The following is a 16,180-nucleotide window of genomic DNA, read 5'->3' as shown; positions in this document are numbered from 1 at the left end:
GCGATCTCCTTCAGTTGATGCTGGAATTGAACTCAGAACGCCGATGCCCTGAGCTGTAATAGTGTTCCCTAACTGCTACACTACCATGGCGTCCCATTTGTTCATATTATTTCCACTCACCGTTGTGCCAGCATCATTGCTTTGTTTGATGTGAATGGGTTCATAAGCCCTGTGGATGGGCTGGTACAGCAGCCCCACATGGAGGGGGATCACGTGTAGGAGGGGAATCATCTGTGATGTTTACGGCCCCACCTCAGCGGTGAAATGAATGTTTTCCTTGATCAACAGAATTGAACTTCGGGCCATCCAGCAGATCAAGGACGGGGAGGAGATGACGGTATCATATGTGGACTTCCTGAATCTCAGTGCGGACAGGCGCAAGATGCTCAAGCAGCATTATTACTTCGACTGCACTTGTGAGCATTGCCAAAAGGGAATCAAAGATGACCTGATGCAGGGTGTCAAAGACGAAGATGGCAAAAAGGTAAAATTAGCTGCAGTGTGGACCTCCTTCCCTTCCCCTCTCATCAACACTTCCTTGCAATTCCTCATTTACACTGTTATTTATTTTTTATTGCAGCTTACAGTTCTGTGCAGAAGTCGGAGGCACGTGTATATAGCAAGGGTGTCTAAGACCTTTGCACAGTACTAAATTTGTCAATGTGGAGTAGACAGCAAGTTTGTAAATCTGGTGGGAGCAAAGAATATTGGGAATGCTGAGGGTAAAGTGCTGCAGGAGGGGTGTGGAAAAGGTGGCAAAGAAAGAGTTCCGGGGTGGAGGGTAGTGCGGATGCGGACACAATCAGCCCCAAGACACCAGGGAAGGTCATTTGATTCCAAACAGTTGGTTAATTGATCACTACAGTATGCCTCTCTCGTGCTTCCTGCTCCCTCCCCTCTCCCTTTCCCTTTTCCCAACCATCATTCCCCTCTCCCTGCCCCCTTCCCAACCCAATCTCACTCCACATTAGACAGACTGAAAGACTGCTACTCAGGAGACTTTAAACTAGTTTTGCAGGGAGATGGGAACCAGAGTCCTAGGTCAGTAAGAGAAGGATCAGAAGGTAGATATCAGGAAAAATATTGAAAGGCAAAATCGAAATAACTGCTATGATGGGTCAGGTAGTTTCAAGTGTGTATACTTTAATGCTAGGAGTGTTATGGGTAAAGGTGATGAACTTAGAGCATGAATCAGTTCATGGAACTACGATGTTGTAGCCATTACTGAAACTTGGTTGAGAGAGGAGCAGGAATGAATGATTAATCTACCAGGTTTTCCGAGTTTTTCAAAAGATAGAGGGGAGGTAAAAGGGGGTGTGGAGTTGCACTACTAATCAGGGGCAATATCGCGGCTGCACTAAGAGGAGATATAATGGAGGGGTCAGACATTGAGTTCATTTGGGTAGAACTCAGGAATAGGAAGGGTGCAATCACACAGGTGGGATTGTATGACAGACCCCCTTAATAGCTACCGGGACATTGAGGATCAGGTAATAAGATCAGATTAAGGAAATGTGTTAAAATAACAGAGTGGTTGTCATGGGGATTTCCGCTTCCCTGATATAAACTCAATTTTCCTCAATAAATATATGAACAAGTACAGTATAATGTTTTTTGTATTATTTATTTAATTGGGTTCTCTTTACCTAGTTTTTGGACTTACGTGAAGATCTGATCACATTTTAGCTCATATTTATGCAGAAATAGAGAAAATTCTACAGGGTTTACAAACTTTCTAGCATCACTGTATGTCACCACATATAATTCTACGATTTGTTTTCTTGTGGGCAGACATTCAGCTCCTTCAGTCTCAGGATATTAAACAGGTAGTCCAAACTCATTCAACATTCTCAATTAAACCCATTCAATATTTCCAATCCTACTCATTCGACATTCCCAATTCTACTCATTCAACATCCCCAATCCTACTGACTCAACATTTTCAATTCTACGCATTCAACGTTCCCAATCCTACTGACTCAAAATTCCTAATACTGTACGAATTTACTCAATATTCCCAATCCAAACTCATACAATGTTTCCAAACCAAACTCATTCAATATTCCCACTCCAATCTCATTCAACATTCCCAATTCTACTCATTTAACGTTCTCAATATGAAGTCTTTCAACACACCCCAATCCAAATTCATCCAGCGTCCTGAAATCTAGTACATTCAGTATTCCCAACTCATCCAACACTCACAATTCTAAGACATTGAAGTCTTTCAGTCCTGGACTTTTGACAATCTCAATTCAATCATATTGATTAATTCCAAATCCTTTGTCAATGTGCTTAAAATTTGCTCATATTGAGTAATAGACTTTTAATTCCAGTGAGAAATATCGTGGGCCAAATAGCCCATTTCTGTGGTTTACAACTCTGTGAGAATACAACAAGGATTGGGAATGAGAAGGTTTGCAGGATTTTGTCCTAAAGTGCTGGCAATTCTTTACCTCCCAGGGATGTTGCTCGACACATTAAGTTCCTCCAGCAGATTACAGCAATTTGTATTGCTATGAGAATGCAGACAGGAACAACAGTAAGATTCAGAGAGGTGTTAATTCTTTTTTAGATAATAATAAAATGCCAGTGTCTTACATATTTGTACAACTGCAGCCACCGGAAGAAACAGTGAAAGAAGTCATTGAGTTTTCAAAGAAGACATTGGAAAAAGTTGAGAAGGATCGACAAGAAGGTCTCTGGGCGAACGTAAGTGAAATCAGCTGTTCACTAAGCTTTAATCAATCCTGATAACTAGATACTTTATAATGTTTAATTGTACCTGTGCACCATTTCTTCGGGTATAGCGCTTGAGTTTGTAGAGAAGGAAAATCTGTACAATACTCTCAGCATGTTTTATCTATTTAAGTTTAGTTTAGGTGAGGCTTTTGTGCAAAGGGAGACTAATAAAAATATATTGATAAACAGTTTTTACATTTGCCCCCTTAACTGCCCCATTATTTGTTATCTTTCTTTCCCAACATGTTGCCCTATTATATTACCCTTCAACCATCAGGCTGCTAAACCAGCATGGATAACTTCACTTACATCGGCACTGAATTGATTCCACAATCTATCGATTCATTTTCAAGGACTTTACAGCTCATGCTCTCAATATTATCTATCTATCTACTTATCTATTTATTTATTTATTGATTGATTGATTTAGTTAATTAGTTTTGTTTTATATTTGCACAGTTTGTCTTCTCTTGCACATTGGTTGTTTGTCAGTCTTTGTTGATAATTTAAAATTAATTCTATTGTATTTCTTTGTTCTACTGTGAATATCTTCAAGAAAATAAATCCCATGGTAGTATATCATGACATATACTTTGATAATAAATCAACTTTGAAACATCGAACCTTTGAACCTTTGGTAGATTAGTTCATCTGAAAGGCAAAGAGATCCACATAGAACAAAATATTTTCACTACATGACCTTTGACTAATACAGGGAGTGTTTAGGTCCTGAATCTGTCATAAAGTTAAAGTCTGTGATTGGCACACCATTATAATTACGTGGTATGCAGGAGATCCTGGGTGAACTGTGAGTCTCCACCATTTGCTGATGATTCATTTCACTTATCTTCAGAAAAGTATCACCTAATCTTCATCCTTTTTCCTTGTTCACCACTTCATTTGATGCAATTCTTGTACTTAAATAATAATTGGCCAAGCTCACCACAGTGGTTGGAGTCTGTATTAGTGGACCACATTTCATACTGTGTTCAGTTCTGGTCGTCTCATTATAGGAAGGATGTGAATACTTTAGAGAGGGTGCAGAGGACATTTACCAGGATGCTGCCTAGATAAGTGAGCATGTCTATGAGAAAAGTTTGAGCGAGTTTGGACTTTTCTCTTTGGTGTGTAGGAGGATGTGAGATGACTTGATAGAGGTATACAAGATGATAAGAGGCTTAGATAAAGTGGACAGCCAGCACTTATTTCCCAGGGCAGCAAGGACTAGTACCAGAGAACATACTTTTACAGTGTTTGGAAGGAAGTATGGGGGCTGTCAGAGATAGGTTTTTTTTATACACAGAGATTGGTGGATGAATGGAACATGCTTCTGGGGGTGGGGGTGATTTGGTGGTAGAAGCAGATACATTAGGGACAATCAAGAGACTCTTAGATAGGCACGTAGACGATAGAAACATGGGGGGCTACGTGGTTAGAGTAGGTTAGGACCTATACTGTGCTGTTTATTTTCATTTAGAGATACTGGGCTCTTCCAGCCCGGAAACCCACCAATTAGGCTCCTAACAGATGTGCCTTTGGAATGTGGGAGGAGAGTGGGAGTGCCCAGATGAAACCCACATGTTCATGGGCAGAATGCTAAAAATCCTTACAGACAGCAATGGAACTGAATTCCAAGCTCCAACGTCCCGAGCTTTAATGGCGTCGTGCTAACTGCTACACTACTGCTGTGCCTTATGTTCTATTCCTGTTCTACTGAATGTTCTATGCTCTATGTTCTAAAGATGACTGAACTGTTGGCACTGGCATTCCTCACTTCACAAAACTGTCAATAACTTGGTGCTCCTGTGAACGTGTAATTGACTGTAGAAATTAGTTAGCCATGATCCAGGGCTCATTGAGGCAGTCTACATTTACAAATTAGTCCAACTATCCTGAAAATCTTACACTTCACATCCAGCAGAGTTCTTAACGGTCTGCTAATTTTTTGGAACATATAACATTTACACATGACAATACAGTACAGGACAGGCTTTTCAGCCCACAACATCTGTGTTGAACATGATGTCAAATTCAGCTAAATCTCTTCTGCCTGCACATGATACATGTTCTTCCATTTCCTGCATATTCTTGCACTTATCAGAAAGCATCTTGAGTTCAGTGACAACCCTAGAAACATGTTTGTTGTGACTATGAAAGAGTCACATGGAGGCCTGAGATATAGATATAACAGGTCTTTAATTTCCTCTTTTAATTCAGCATATTCCTGGTGTTTTTCACTTATTCATTTCTGAGGGTTGTGTGTATTTGGAAAGGCAATATCTATTAAGTTAATGTTCTTGCTTGTTCTGTAATATTATGTCTGGGTGGTTATTATGGATTGTCCTATCTGTAATAATATAGGCATCTGTTAGTCTCATGAGATCATGATTTGTGCCTTGGAAGGTTTCCAGGGCGCAGGCCTGGGCAAGGTTGTAAGGAAGACCTCCAGTTGCCCATGTTGCAGGTCTCCCCTATGTTGTCCAAGGGAAGGGCACTAGGGCCGATACAGCTTGGCACCGGTGTCGTCGCAGACCAATGTGTGGTTAAGTACCTTGCTCAAGGACACAACACGCTGCCTCAGTTGATGCTCGAACTAGTGACCTTCAGATCACTAGACCGACACCTTAACCACTTGGCCACGTCTGTAAAAATGAATCAGATGTAATATAATTTGTGGGACTCTGACTCTAAAATTGGATCAAGCTTGTATTTATAGTAAGGTATGGAATCTTTTATGAGTTTGCATTTTAAATCAAGATTAAATCTTGTATTTGCACAGTTTGTTGCCTTTTGCACACTGGTTGGCAGAGCTCTGATCCTACTCAAGAGTTGCACTAACCCAAAGTTATAGAGTCATAGAAGCTGGCCATTTGGTCCATCTAGGTCATGCAAACTGTTTCTCTACCTAGTCCCATCGTTCTGCACTGGGACCATAGCCCTCCAACCCCTCCAATCTATGTACTTAACCAAACTTCTGCGAAATGTTGAAATCGAATCTGCAACCACCACTTCAGCTGGCAGCTTGTTCTACACTCTCATCACCCTCTGAGTGAAGAAGATTCCCCTCGATTTTCCCTTAATTATTTCACCTTTCACTCTTAACTATGACCTCTAGTCCTAATCTCACACGACCACAGCAGAAAAACCCTGTTTGCATTTACCCTATCTGTACCGTTCATAATTCCAAGTTCCAAGTTCAAAGTACTGTAAATTTATTTTCATAGCACAGTACATATACAGTATATCTCCATATACTGCCTTGAGATTCATTTTCTTGAAGACATTCACAGTGGAACAGAGAAATTTTGTATACCTCTATGAAATCTCCCCTCATTCTCCTATGCTCCAAAAAAAAAACAGTTCAACCTTTCCTTTTAACTCAGGATCTCAAGTTCCAGTGACGTCCTTAGAAATGTTCTCTGGACTCTTTCAATCTTATTGATATATTTCCTTTAGGTAGGTGACCAGAACTGCACACAGTCCTCCAAAATCCCCCTCATTCCCCAATGCTCCAGGGAATAAAGTTGCAAAGTAAGCAGATAAGGAGGGAGGGAAAAGTCTCCAGAGATGATATACTACCAAAGGTGTTATTAAACTGTCTTTATTCCTCTTTTCTTGTTGTCTTCTCTTGGTGCATTTGTGGTGGCTGATTTGTGCATGGTCAGATTGTGAAGCTCTGCCGGGAGTGCCTGAAGAGACAGGAGCCTATTCTGGCAGATACAAACCTTTACAAGCTAAAGATACTGAGCCTCGCCTCCGAAGTCCTCTCTTACCTGCAGTACTTTGAAGAAGCAGCAGGGTACGCCAAGCAGATGGTGGAGGGATATCTGTAAGTACCAGTCGGCACCTCCCATAACCAACAAACTGTTGTAGATCAGAAAATCTGTGTCTGTAACGTGGGGTGTTTCTCATTATTTTGCAGTTTCTCCCTACGTCCTGAATTAGTTTTGCCCCAGTTGCTTGTTCTCTTGCTCTTGGCTTAGTAGGTTATGGGTTCAAGTAGGTCAGTCCAAAGTCAAAATCAAGTTTATTATCAATGCACAAGAAGCATCTCCATGGAGGTGTATGTGAGAATAAAAATTAGCTTTATTATTTATCACATGTACATCGAAACGTGTAAAAATGCTTTGCCTGTCAACGAAGACTGTGCTGGGCAGCCCGCAAGTGCTGCATCACTTCCTGTGCTAACGTAGCATGCTCACAGCTCACTACCCTGACAGTACCTCTTTGGAACGTGAGGGGAAATCGGAACATCCTGAGGAATTTCATGCAGTGACGAGGAGAATGTACAAACTCTTTACAGTCAGTGGTAGGAATCGAACCCTGATCTTACAGCTGCCTGCTGTAAAGCATTGTTTTGTGATAACTGATTAGCTACCATTCACCCCGTTGATAGAGTGGACAGCCAGCACCTTTCTCCCCATGCAGAAGTGGCTATTATCAGAGGGCTCAAATTTAAGGTGATTGGTGGAAAGTTTGGGTGGGGGGATGTCAGAGGTAGTTTTATTTTTACACAGAGAGTGGTGGGTATGTAGAACGTGCTGCCAGGGGTGGTGGTAGAGGCAGATACATTAGGGGCATTTAAGCGACTCTTAGCTAGGCACATGGATGAAAGATAAATGGAGGGGTATGTGGGAGAAAAGGCATTGTTTGATCTTGGAATAGGTTAAAATCTGGTTACAGGTTACAACGATTTAGGCTGAAGGGCCTGCACTTTATCTGGTCAATGAGTAAATGGGAGGAGCTAGAGAGCAGGAACACAGAAAAAAGAACATGAGAGTTGTGAAAATGTAGAGCAGTAAATGCCCAGGATGTCAGACTGGACACATCCTCCGCTCCCAGAGGAAGGAAAAGGGGGTAAAGACAATAGATATCACCAAATGATGGCTGATATAGACAGAAACATCAAGTTACCTGAAAGGTTTATTACACCTAGAGGCTGGGTGTAATTGTTGATGGGGATTAGCGGGACTAAGGCTGTGTTTATATAAAGAGTTCCTAACAAAACATTCTCATTGTTCATAGGAAGCTCTACCATCACAACAATGCTCAGTTGGGAATGGCTCTGATGAGGGCTGGAGTGACCCACTGGCACGCTGGCCTCATAGAATCCGGCCATGCCATGATCTGCCAAGCATATGGGATTATCCTGGTAACACATGGCCCAACCCATCCCATCACCAAGGATCTTGAGGTTAGTCCCAAGGGTGCTCTTTTAACTGGAGGGTGACGTTGATGGTTTGACGGTTTTGAATCTTGAATGCAGTACTGCATGGATGAAGCTGATTTTCTCAAGATTGAGACTGCCTGCTTCCTCTCAGATATAAAGCACACAAGCAGGAGTAGGCCACATGGCTCTTAAAGTCTGGGGTGGTTTGTCAAACATTTATGTAGGTTCTTGTGTGCTTCTGTAGCATGGGTTCAAGATACTCATTTCCATCCCACTTTGAACAGTCATGGACAGCTGATGCCTCTCACCAGTGGGATTGGTGCGCTCTTTCAGGTTGGCTTTGGTAACATCCCTGCGTCTTTTCCTCTGTCCACACCAGTAATCTTTTCCCACATCAGAGCTTGGAAGAGAGTGTCTGCTTTGGGAGATTAGTGTAAGACATATGAACAATATGGTCTTTCAAGACGAGTATCAGTAGGACACATCATGTTCAGGAATATTCACCTGGGAGAAGTTGCTGACATTGGTTCAGTTATCTTTCCTGTGGAGTTGAAAGATTCTGTAGAGACTGGTATTGTGAAAGGCTATGGTGTCAACCAAACACTTTTCAGTCTGTCTCGCTGTAATGCTGTACCTCACCTCCAACAAGATCACCTCAACATCAGTAGTTCAGCTACAGTGCTAGCAGATCTTGGGTCAATGTCCAAGACATTGTCAACATGTTCAGAGAAGCACACAAGAATAAGGTGAAGAGTTGTAATGAAATAATAAAAGGGAAACAACTTTTATCAGTGAGATTCATCTCTGCTAGAAGTTCTTGAGATATAGGGGAAGCGGTTCTTGTTTTTCAGGGTTGCTTTCTGGATTTTTATTGTTGTTAGTGTTGCACAGTAGGGAGAAATTAGTAGAGTATAGAAGTTGCTGTGAGATATACACTCCACTGAACAAGTTGGCCACGGCTTAGCGAGACTGACCTCAGGCCTCATGCATCCCGCTACCTGATCCCTGGCGTTGTAACGACCTTGCTTTGAGGAATGCATTGGCAGTGATGGGCTGCGCTGCAGTCAGACAGATTGTAAAAATGCATTGGGAAGACAACACAGCCTTGCTTAACTGCAGTCTTCACTGAGAATGACTGTGTATTGGATCTGTTAGTTAGGATCATGGCTTTCACAGCATCAAGCATAAGACAGATTAATACATCAATGACTGAAATCAGGTGAAGACATCTGTTGTTCTTTGATTTTCAAGAATGTATATATACTTCTCACTGCCTTGGTAAAAAAGCCAACATAACCAAAGACCTCTCCCACCACAGCCATTCTCTTTTCTCACTCCTTCCTACCCCCTCCTATTGAGCAGAAGACACAAAATCTTGAAAGCATGTACCAGTAGGTTAAAGGACAAATTCTCCAGGTATCTAGCTGTTATAAGACTATCCAACAGACCTCTTGTATAATATAGACACTTGAACTCACAATTTAGCTCGTCATGGCCTTGCATTTAATTGTCTGCCTGCTTATACTCCCTGTAGCTGTAACACTATTTTAAATTCTGTATTTGCTGTTCCCTTTTACTGCCCACGTACTGATGTAATGAAATAACCTGTATGGTTGTCATGCAAAACATTGCAGCTTGGAAAATGTGACAATAATAATTTAATTATATAATAATACAGCTGATTTTCTGGGGGAGTATAATGGGAGCAGAATTAGACTATTTGGCCCATCAAGTCCATTCCACCATTCCATCATGCCTGATTGCGCATTGCTTCCAGCTCTGTGAAACCCAACAGTAGAACCCCAATCTCTTGATTGAATGTGTTTTCAAATTGTCAATGTGTGTCTTTTGTTGTGTTGAACATAGAACAACACAGCAGAGTGCCAACCTATATAAACCTTCTCCACGATCAGTCTTACCCTTACCTCCTACATAGCCTCTAACTCTTCATTTTTCTTACATCCATGTGTCAGAGTCTTTTACATGTCCCTGTAGTATCTACCTCTACCACCTCCCCACCATACATTCCAGGCATCCACAACTCTCTGTAATAAAAAGCCTTCCTTTGCCATCTCCTCCAAACTTTCCTCCATTCATCTTGAATGGATGTACTCTGGTATTGACCATTGCTACCCTGAGTAAAAGGCACTGGTTGTCCACTCTATCTATACCTCTCATAACTCTATGCAATTCTATCCTCCTTTTCTCCAAAGTGAGCTTGTTCACCCTTTCCCCATGGCATGTTCTCTAATGTATCCTCTGCAGCCTCTCTAAAGTTTCCACATTCTTCCTACAATGAGGCAGCAAGAACCAAATGCAATACTCCAAATGTGGTATGACCAGAGTTTTTTTTATATCTGCAACATCTTACAGCTCTTGAACTCAATCCCCCAACTAATGAAGAACAATGTCCCATATGCCTTCTTAACCAACTTTGAGGGATATATGTATTTGGCCCCAAGATCCACCTGTTTCTCCACACTGTTAAGAGTCCTGCCGTTAACCCCATATTCTGTCTTCAAGTTCAATCTTCTAAGTGAATTACCTCACACTTTTCCAGATGTAAATCTATCTACCACTTCCCTGCCCAGCTCTGCATCCTGTCTATATCCCTTTGTAACCTATGACAACCTTCTACACTATCCACGTCACCAAACTTTGAGTCATATACATAAAAACTTACTAACCCACTCTTCCCCTTCCTCAGCCAAATAATTTATAAAAAGAGCAGGGAGCCTAGAACAGATCCCTGAGGAACACCACAGAATACGCTCCATTTAGTACCACCTTCTGCCTTCTGTGGGCAAGCCAATTCTGAATCCACACTGCCAAGTTTCCCTAAATCCCAGGCTTCCTGTCTTCCTGGATGAGCCTACTATGGTGAACCATAAGATACAGGAGCAGAATTAGACTATTCAGCCATCAATTCTGCTCCACCATTCTATCATGGCTGATTTATTATCTCTCTCAACCTCATTCTTCTGCTCCTTCCCATAATCATTGACACCCTTACTAATCACGAACCTATCAACCTCCGCTTTAAATATATCCAACGTCTTGGCATCCATAGCCATCCATGGTGAAGAATTACACAGATTCATCATCCTCTGCTTAAAGAAATTCCTCCTCACCAAACCTTAGTAAAATCCATATACACCACACCCACTGCTCTACCTTCCGGATTGGGTCCAATCAAAGGTGCACCTTGCTCATCTTGTATGTCTTTAGGATCACAAGTCACTGCTGGATATTAGGAACATCAAAACCTGCAGGACAATTCCATCCGTGAGTTGCTCGATAGTGATAGAGCTGGATTTATTGCGTATCGTTGTGTTGTTGCCTGAACTTGTTGCATACCTTTGTGCTGAGATGGTGCACGATCCAGTAAGTAGAATGAGTGATTATCTTGTGTGTTCTATTGGGATCGCAAGATCCTGTTGGACATTGATAGTGTAGAATACTGCAAGTTCATTCATTGGCAAGACTGAGAACAGGGGAGCCGCATTGCCTCTGTTGTGGTGAGCATTAGACCTCGGCTGTGAGGTCACCTTGGATGCAGCAACCTGTCGCAGCTGCTCAGGGAACAGAGCAAGGGCCTTTGCTGGGCACACTGGAATCGTAATGGGTTGGGGGTTGGGAGTTGGGAGTTGGCCTCTCTTGTCAGTGCTCCCTCTGGTGTTGGCTCGTTACTGTCTACTCAGTGGAAGAACAATCTAGACCAGGACAATCTACAGCCATGACATTCAGGGATTCGGGCTATTTTTTTTTTCTTTGTGACTGTATGTTTCTTCTGAAATTGTAACAACACGTGCTATTTGCAGTGTGTTGCTGATAATGTGTTTTGCACCTTGGACCCAGAGAAATGCCGTTTCATTTGGCTATATGCATATATGATTGAATGATAATTAAGTTTGAACTTGAACCTTTATCAATTTGTTTGGTCACATTTTGTTGGTAATTTATTACTGCAGATAGTATAAATGAGCACGACTGCTTCTTCTACCAGGCTGCCGGTGTTCCCACCTAAGTTAGACTGATGATCTGTATTATGTCCTCTTCACAGACAATGCGATGTCAGACCGAAATGGAACTTCGAATGTTCAAGGAGAACGAATTCCTTTACTATCAGATGAGAGAGGTGGCACTGAAGAATCAGAAAATGCAAGTCATGGCAGAACCAGCTGGCGAATACATCAAGGAGCTTTTCCACAGAAGAAAATAGGATCCCAAAGTTTAATCATATTCTGCAGGCATTTGGAACTCATTCACGTGATGTGACTTATTGCAAAACAGAAAGTGCTGGAGGAGCTCAGTGGGTAAGGCAGCATCTATGGACAGTTGATGTTTTGGATTGAGCACCTTCAGTTAGACTCATTCCTCAACCAGAAATGTTGACTATCCATTACCATCCACCACTGATGTCTAATCCATCAAGTTCCTCCAGCACTTTGTGTGCTGATGCAGATTCCAGTATCTGCTATCTCATGTGTCTCCTTCTGGTAAAGGTGGGGAGAAGAAAAGGCTGGGAATTAATCTCAGATTCAGTTGAAGAACATGACTTGTTTTAGAAAATGGTAATTAAAAAGATATGGTCCTCTGGTACAATTTCATTCTCCTTTCTATGCTGTAAGTTGCACTATTTGTAACCCAGACATGTGAAACACAGCTTAAACCAAAACAGAAACTGCTAGAACTGATCAGCATGTGAGGCAGTATCCATGGAAAGAGGAAACAATCAAAGTTTCAGGTCTGCTACCTTTTGTCAGAACTCAGTTGTTGACTACATCTCTTTCCACAGATGCTGCCTGGCCTGCTGAGTTTTCCTGTTTCAGATTTCCAGAATTTGTGGATTTTTAAAAATCTTTATTGAACACAGCTTCGCTCACTTAAAGTGAGCTTTTCATTTACTTATTCTGATTAATTTATCATGTGTACATCAAAACATACAGTAAAATGCATTATTTGTGTTGACAACCAACACAGCTTTATTAGGGATAGTTAACATAGATTTGAGCATGGTAGTTCATGTCTAACCAATCTTATAGTTTCTGGAGGAAGTTGTGAGAAAAGCTGAAGTCATGGCAATGGATATTATCTAATACCTTTGGCATGGTCCCTCATGAAAGGTTTGTCAGGGTGCCTTAGTTGCTTGGCATTCAAGATGAGATAGTAAATTGGATTAGATAATGGCTTCGCGAAGAAGGCAGAGTGTAGTTGTAGATGGTTAACTTTCTGCCTTGAGGCCTGTGATTAGTGGAGTGCTGTAGGGATGGCTGCTGGCTCCATTGTTGTTTGTCATAGATATCAAAAATCTAGATGACAGTGTGGTTAACCGGATCAACAAATTTATGGGTGACACTGAGATTGGGGGAGTGTAGTGGACAGTGAGGAAGACTATCAAAGCTTACAGTGGAATCTGGACCAGCCGGAAAAAATAGGCTGGAAAATCTCAGATGGAATTTAATACAGACAAGTGTGAAATGTTGCATTTTTGGAGGATGAACCAGGGTAGGTCTTACACAGTGAGTGGTAGGGCACGGAGAAGGGCAGTAGAACAGAGGAATTTGGGAAACAGCATTCATAATTCCTTGAAAGTAGTGTCACAGGTAGATAGGATTGTAAAGAAAGCTTTTGGCACATTGGCCTTCAACGTATTGAGCACAGGAGATGGAGTGTTATGTTGAAGTTGTAAAAGGCATTGGTGAGGCCTAATTTAGAGTATTGTGCCCAGTTTTGGTCACCTACCAAAAGAAAGAGGAACATGAAGGGGAACATCTTCAGGTGGTGAGAATGTGCTGCCAGCACAAGTGATGGATGTGGGCTCGATTTTCACATTTAAGAGAAATTTGGATAGGTACATGGGTAGGAGGGATATGGTCCAGAAGCAGGTCAATGGGACTAGGGAGATGAATGGTCTGGCACAGAATAGATGGACTATCATGTTCAATGACTCCATAACTACTTAGGGATGTGCTGGGAACAGCCTGTAAATGTCACACATTCCAGCATGAACATAGCATGCCAAAATGTTCGACAGAACAACACAGAACACAACAAGCCTCTTCCCTCCTTCCCACCAGCTCTCACCCATAGACAGTTGTTTCACTCACTCTAATACATTCAGATTTCAGAAGTGGAGTTCAGCATGCAACAATAAGACGTTAATATAAGCATCAGAGAACAGATTTCTACTCCTCTGTCCCAGAGAATTATTTAGAAGACATGACTTGAAATTCTCCCTCACTTGTGACATTTTGTATTTGCTCATAACTTATTGAATCTCAGTCACAAACCACAAATTAGAAGATATAAGAGCAGAATTATCCACTCGGCTCATCGAACCTACTCCACCATTCCACCATGACTGATTGATTATCCTTCTCAAGCCTATTATCCTGCTTTCTCCCGTAACTGACACCTTTACTAATCAAGAACTGATCAGCCTCCGCTTTAAACATTTGAAATAGTGAGGCCTTCACAGTCATCTGTAACAATGAATTTCAGAGATTCATCACCCACTAGCTAAGGAAATTCCTCCTCTGTTCTAAAGGGACATCCTGGTTCAACTATATTTTTTCTAGAAAAAATATTTCAAGCAGAAATATCACTTGTTGAGAATGAACCGATCAGTAGTTTATTTCAGTCTGGGCGAACTACCCGCTTGGTGCTGTAGACCACAAAAAAGATCAAAACGGAAGGAATTTCTGGGCAAATATTTACAGAACTTTGGGTTTAAGCATCATTGTCAACTTGGGTCTAAGTGAATTCAGTGTAAACTTAACAAGCACAAGACATGGAAAGTGGAGGAAAATGTGATTACTGTAGATTGGTAAGGATGGTCAGCATGGAAGTATCAAAGGGCCCATATAGAGCATACATCTCGCTCAATAGTCCAATGCCAAAATTAGTCAGTTCCCTCTGTACCAATTAAATTGCACTCATCCTGTTTTCCCTCTGATATTCTACTTCCACCCAGCTCCACCAGGGGTCAGTTAACCCAAGAACCTGCACAGCTTTGGGATGCCAGAGGAAATGCCCATGATCACAGGTAGAACATGTAAAGTCCACATAGGCAATGCCAGAGGCCGGGACTGGATCTAGTTTGTATGGAGATGCAAGATAGCAGCACAAATACTGTGTCATGTGCATTTGGTCCTGCATAAGGACGGCTTATCATCCTCCAGCAGTTTTGAAGGCAAATATAAAAATCAAACATCTAATCTCTCCCCCCATCCAAGCCCATTTTGTCAATGAAATAAATGGGCATGATCAGCTACTCAAGTTGGTGCTTGAAATTATTTTCATTAAGGATTAAAACAAAGGTTTTTGTTTTGTGATGCTGTGGACTTCTCACTTAATGTCAATGAACAGACTAGAATAAATGAAAAGCTACCAGGGTGTAATTTGGTGTTTGCGTCTTTAGTAAAATGTGTGAGATCTTGCATTTATTTCCAATATCTTGAATAAAAGACAATCTGGGGACTTTTCTACTTTATGGTTTAATTCAGTGAATTCGGAGGTAGTGCTAACACCTCTTACATTTAGAATGCTAACTTTGGATCAAGGCTCAGGGATCAACTTTATTTGCCACGTACATTTACATGTATTAGGAATTTGCTGGGGGTGTTATAACACAACGTACAACAAAACATTTGTCAGTTATAAATATAAAAATAAGTTAGAGGTTAAAGTACAGATATGGAAAAATATGCACATAAGAATGTATCAGCATGTATTGAAGATGTAAATGCCATGTCCACTTCTACAATCTCATCAGCATCAATGACAGAATGACTGCACTTGCCTGGATAAAAACAGGTCCAAAGAGCACCAGATGTTCATCGCTGGCCAGAACAAGGTTGGGTATCGGAGTGACAGGCCGAAGGTTCGTTCCTCCCATCACGTGTGCATAATGTTGGCAGTGCAGTTAAAACAGATTAGCTTTATTTGTCATGTGTACATCAGAACCGTGACATGTGTCAGTTTTGCATTATATCAGCAAAGATTGTGCAGGGGATCCTTTATATTTCTGGCATGCCCAAAACTCACTAACCCTAACCGCAAGCCTTTTGGAATTTGGGAGTAAACTTGATCACCTGGAGGGAATCCATGTGGTCACAGGGAGATCATGCAGATTCCTTAGAGGCAGCAGTGGGAGTTGAACCCTGATCAGTGATTGCTGGCACTGTAACAGCATTTCACTAACCACTGCTCTACCATGCAAGCCTTATACCAACAAGCTCCAGGACTGCAGATACTAGATTGCCA

General features: G+C 41.6%; 1 protein-coding gene across 2 annotated transcripts in view; it reads left to right on the top strand.

Moving 5' to 3' along the window:
• smyd1b (SET and MYND domain containing 1b) overlaps positions 1 to 15,315 on the top strand; it is an 86,807-nt gene extending 71,492 nt beyond the window's left edge. For both annotated transcript variants that reach the window (XM_072256710.1, XM_072256709.1), the window contains 5 exons: positions 289 to 484; positions 2,620 to 2,712; positions 6,408 to 6,571; positions 7,768 to 7,936; positions 11,976 to 15,315. In XM_072256710.1, the coding sequence (XP_072112811.1) occupies positions 289 to 484; positions 2,620 to 2,712; positions 6,408 to 6,571; positions 7,768 to 7,936; positions 11,976 to 12,134 (781 nt within the window). In that variant the 3' untranslated portion in view covers positions 12,135 to 15,315. The remainder of the gene's footprint in view (positions 1 to 288; positions 485 to 2,619; positions 2,713 to 6,407; positions 6,572 to 7,767; positions 7,937 to 11,975) is intronic.
• Positions 15,316 to 16,180: the final 865 nt, after the last annotated feature.

Source organism: Mobula birostris, chromosome 4, assembly GCF_030028105.1.
Source record: "Mobula birostris isolate sMobBir1 chromosome 4, sMobBir1.hap1, whole genome shotgun sequence".
Lineage (NCBI taxonomy): Eukaryota > Metazoa > Chordata > Chondrichthyes > Myliobatiformes > Myliobatidae > Mobula > Mobula birostris.
The sequence above is the reverse complement of the archived record's forward strand: the minus strand, read 5'-3'. Positions and strand labels throughout refer to the sequence as shown.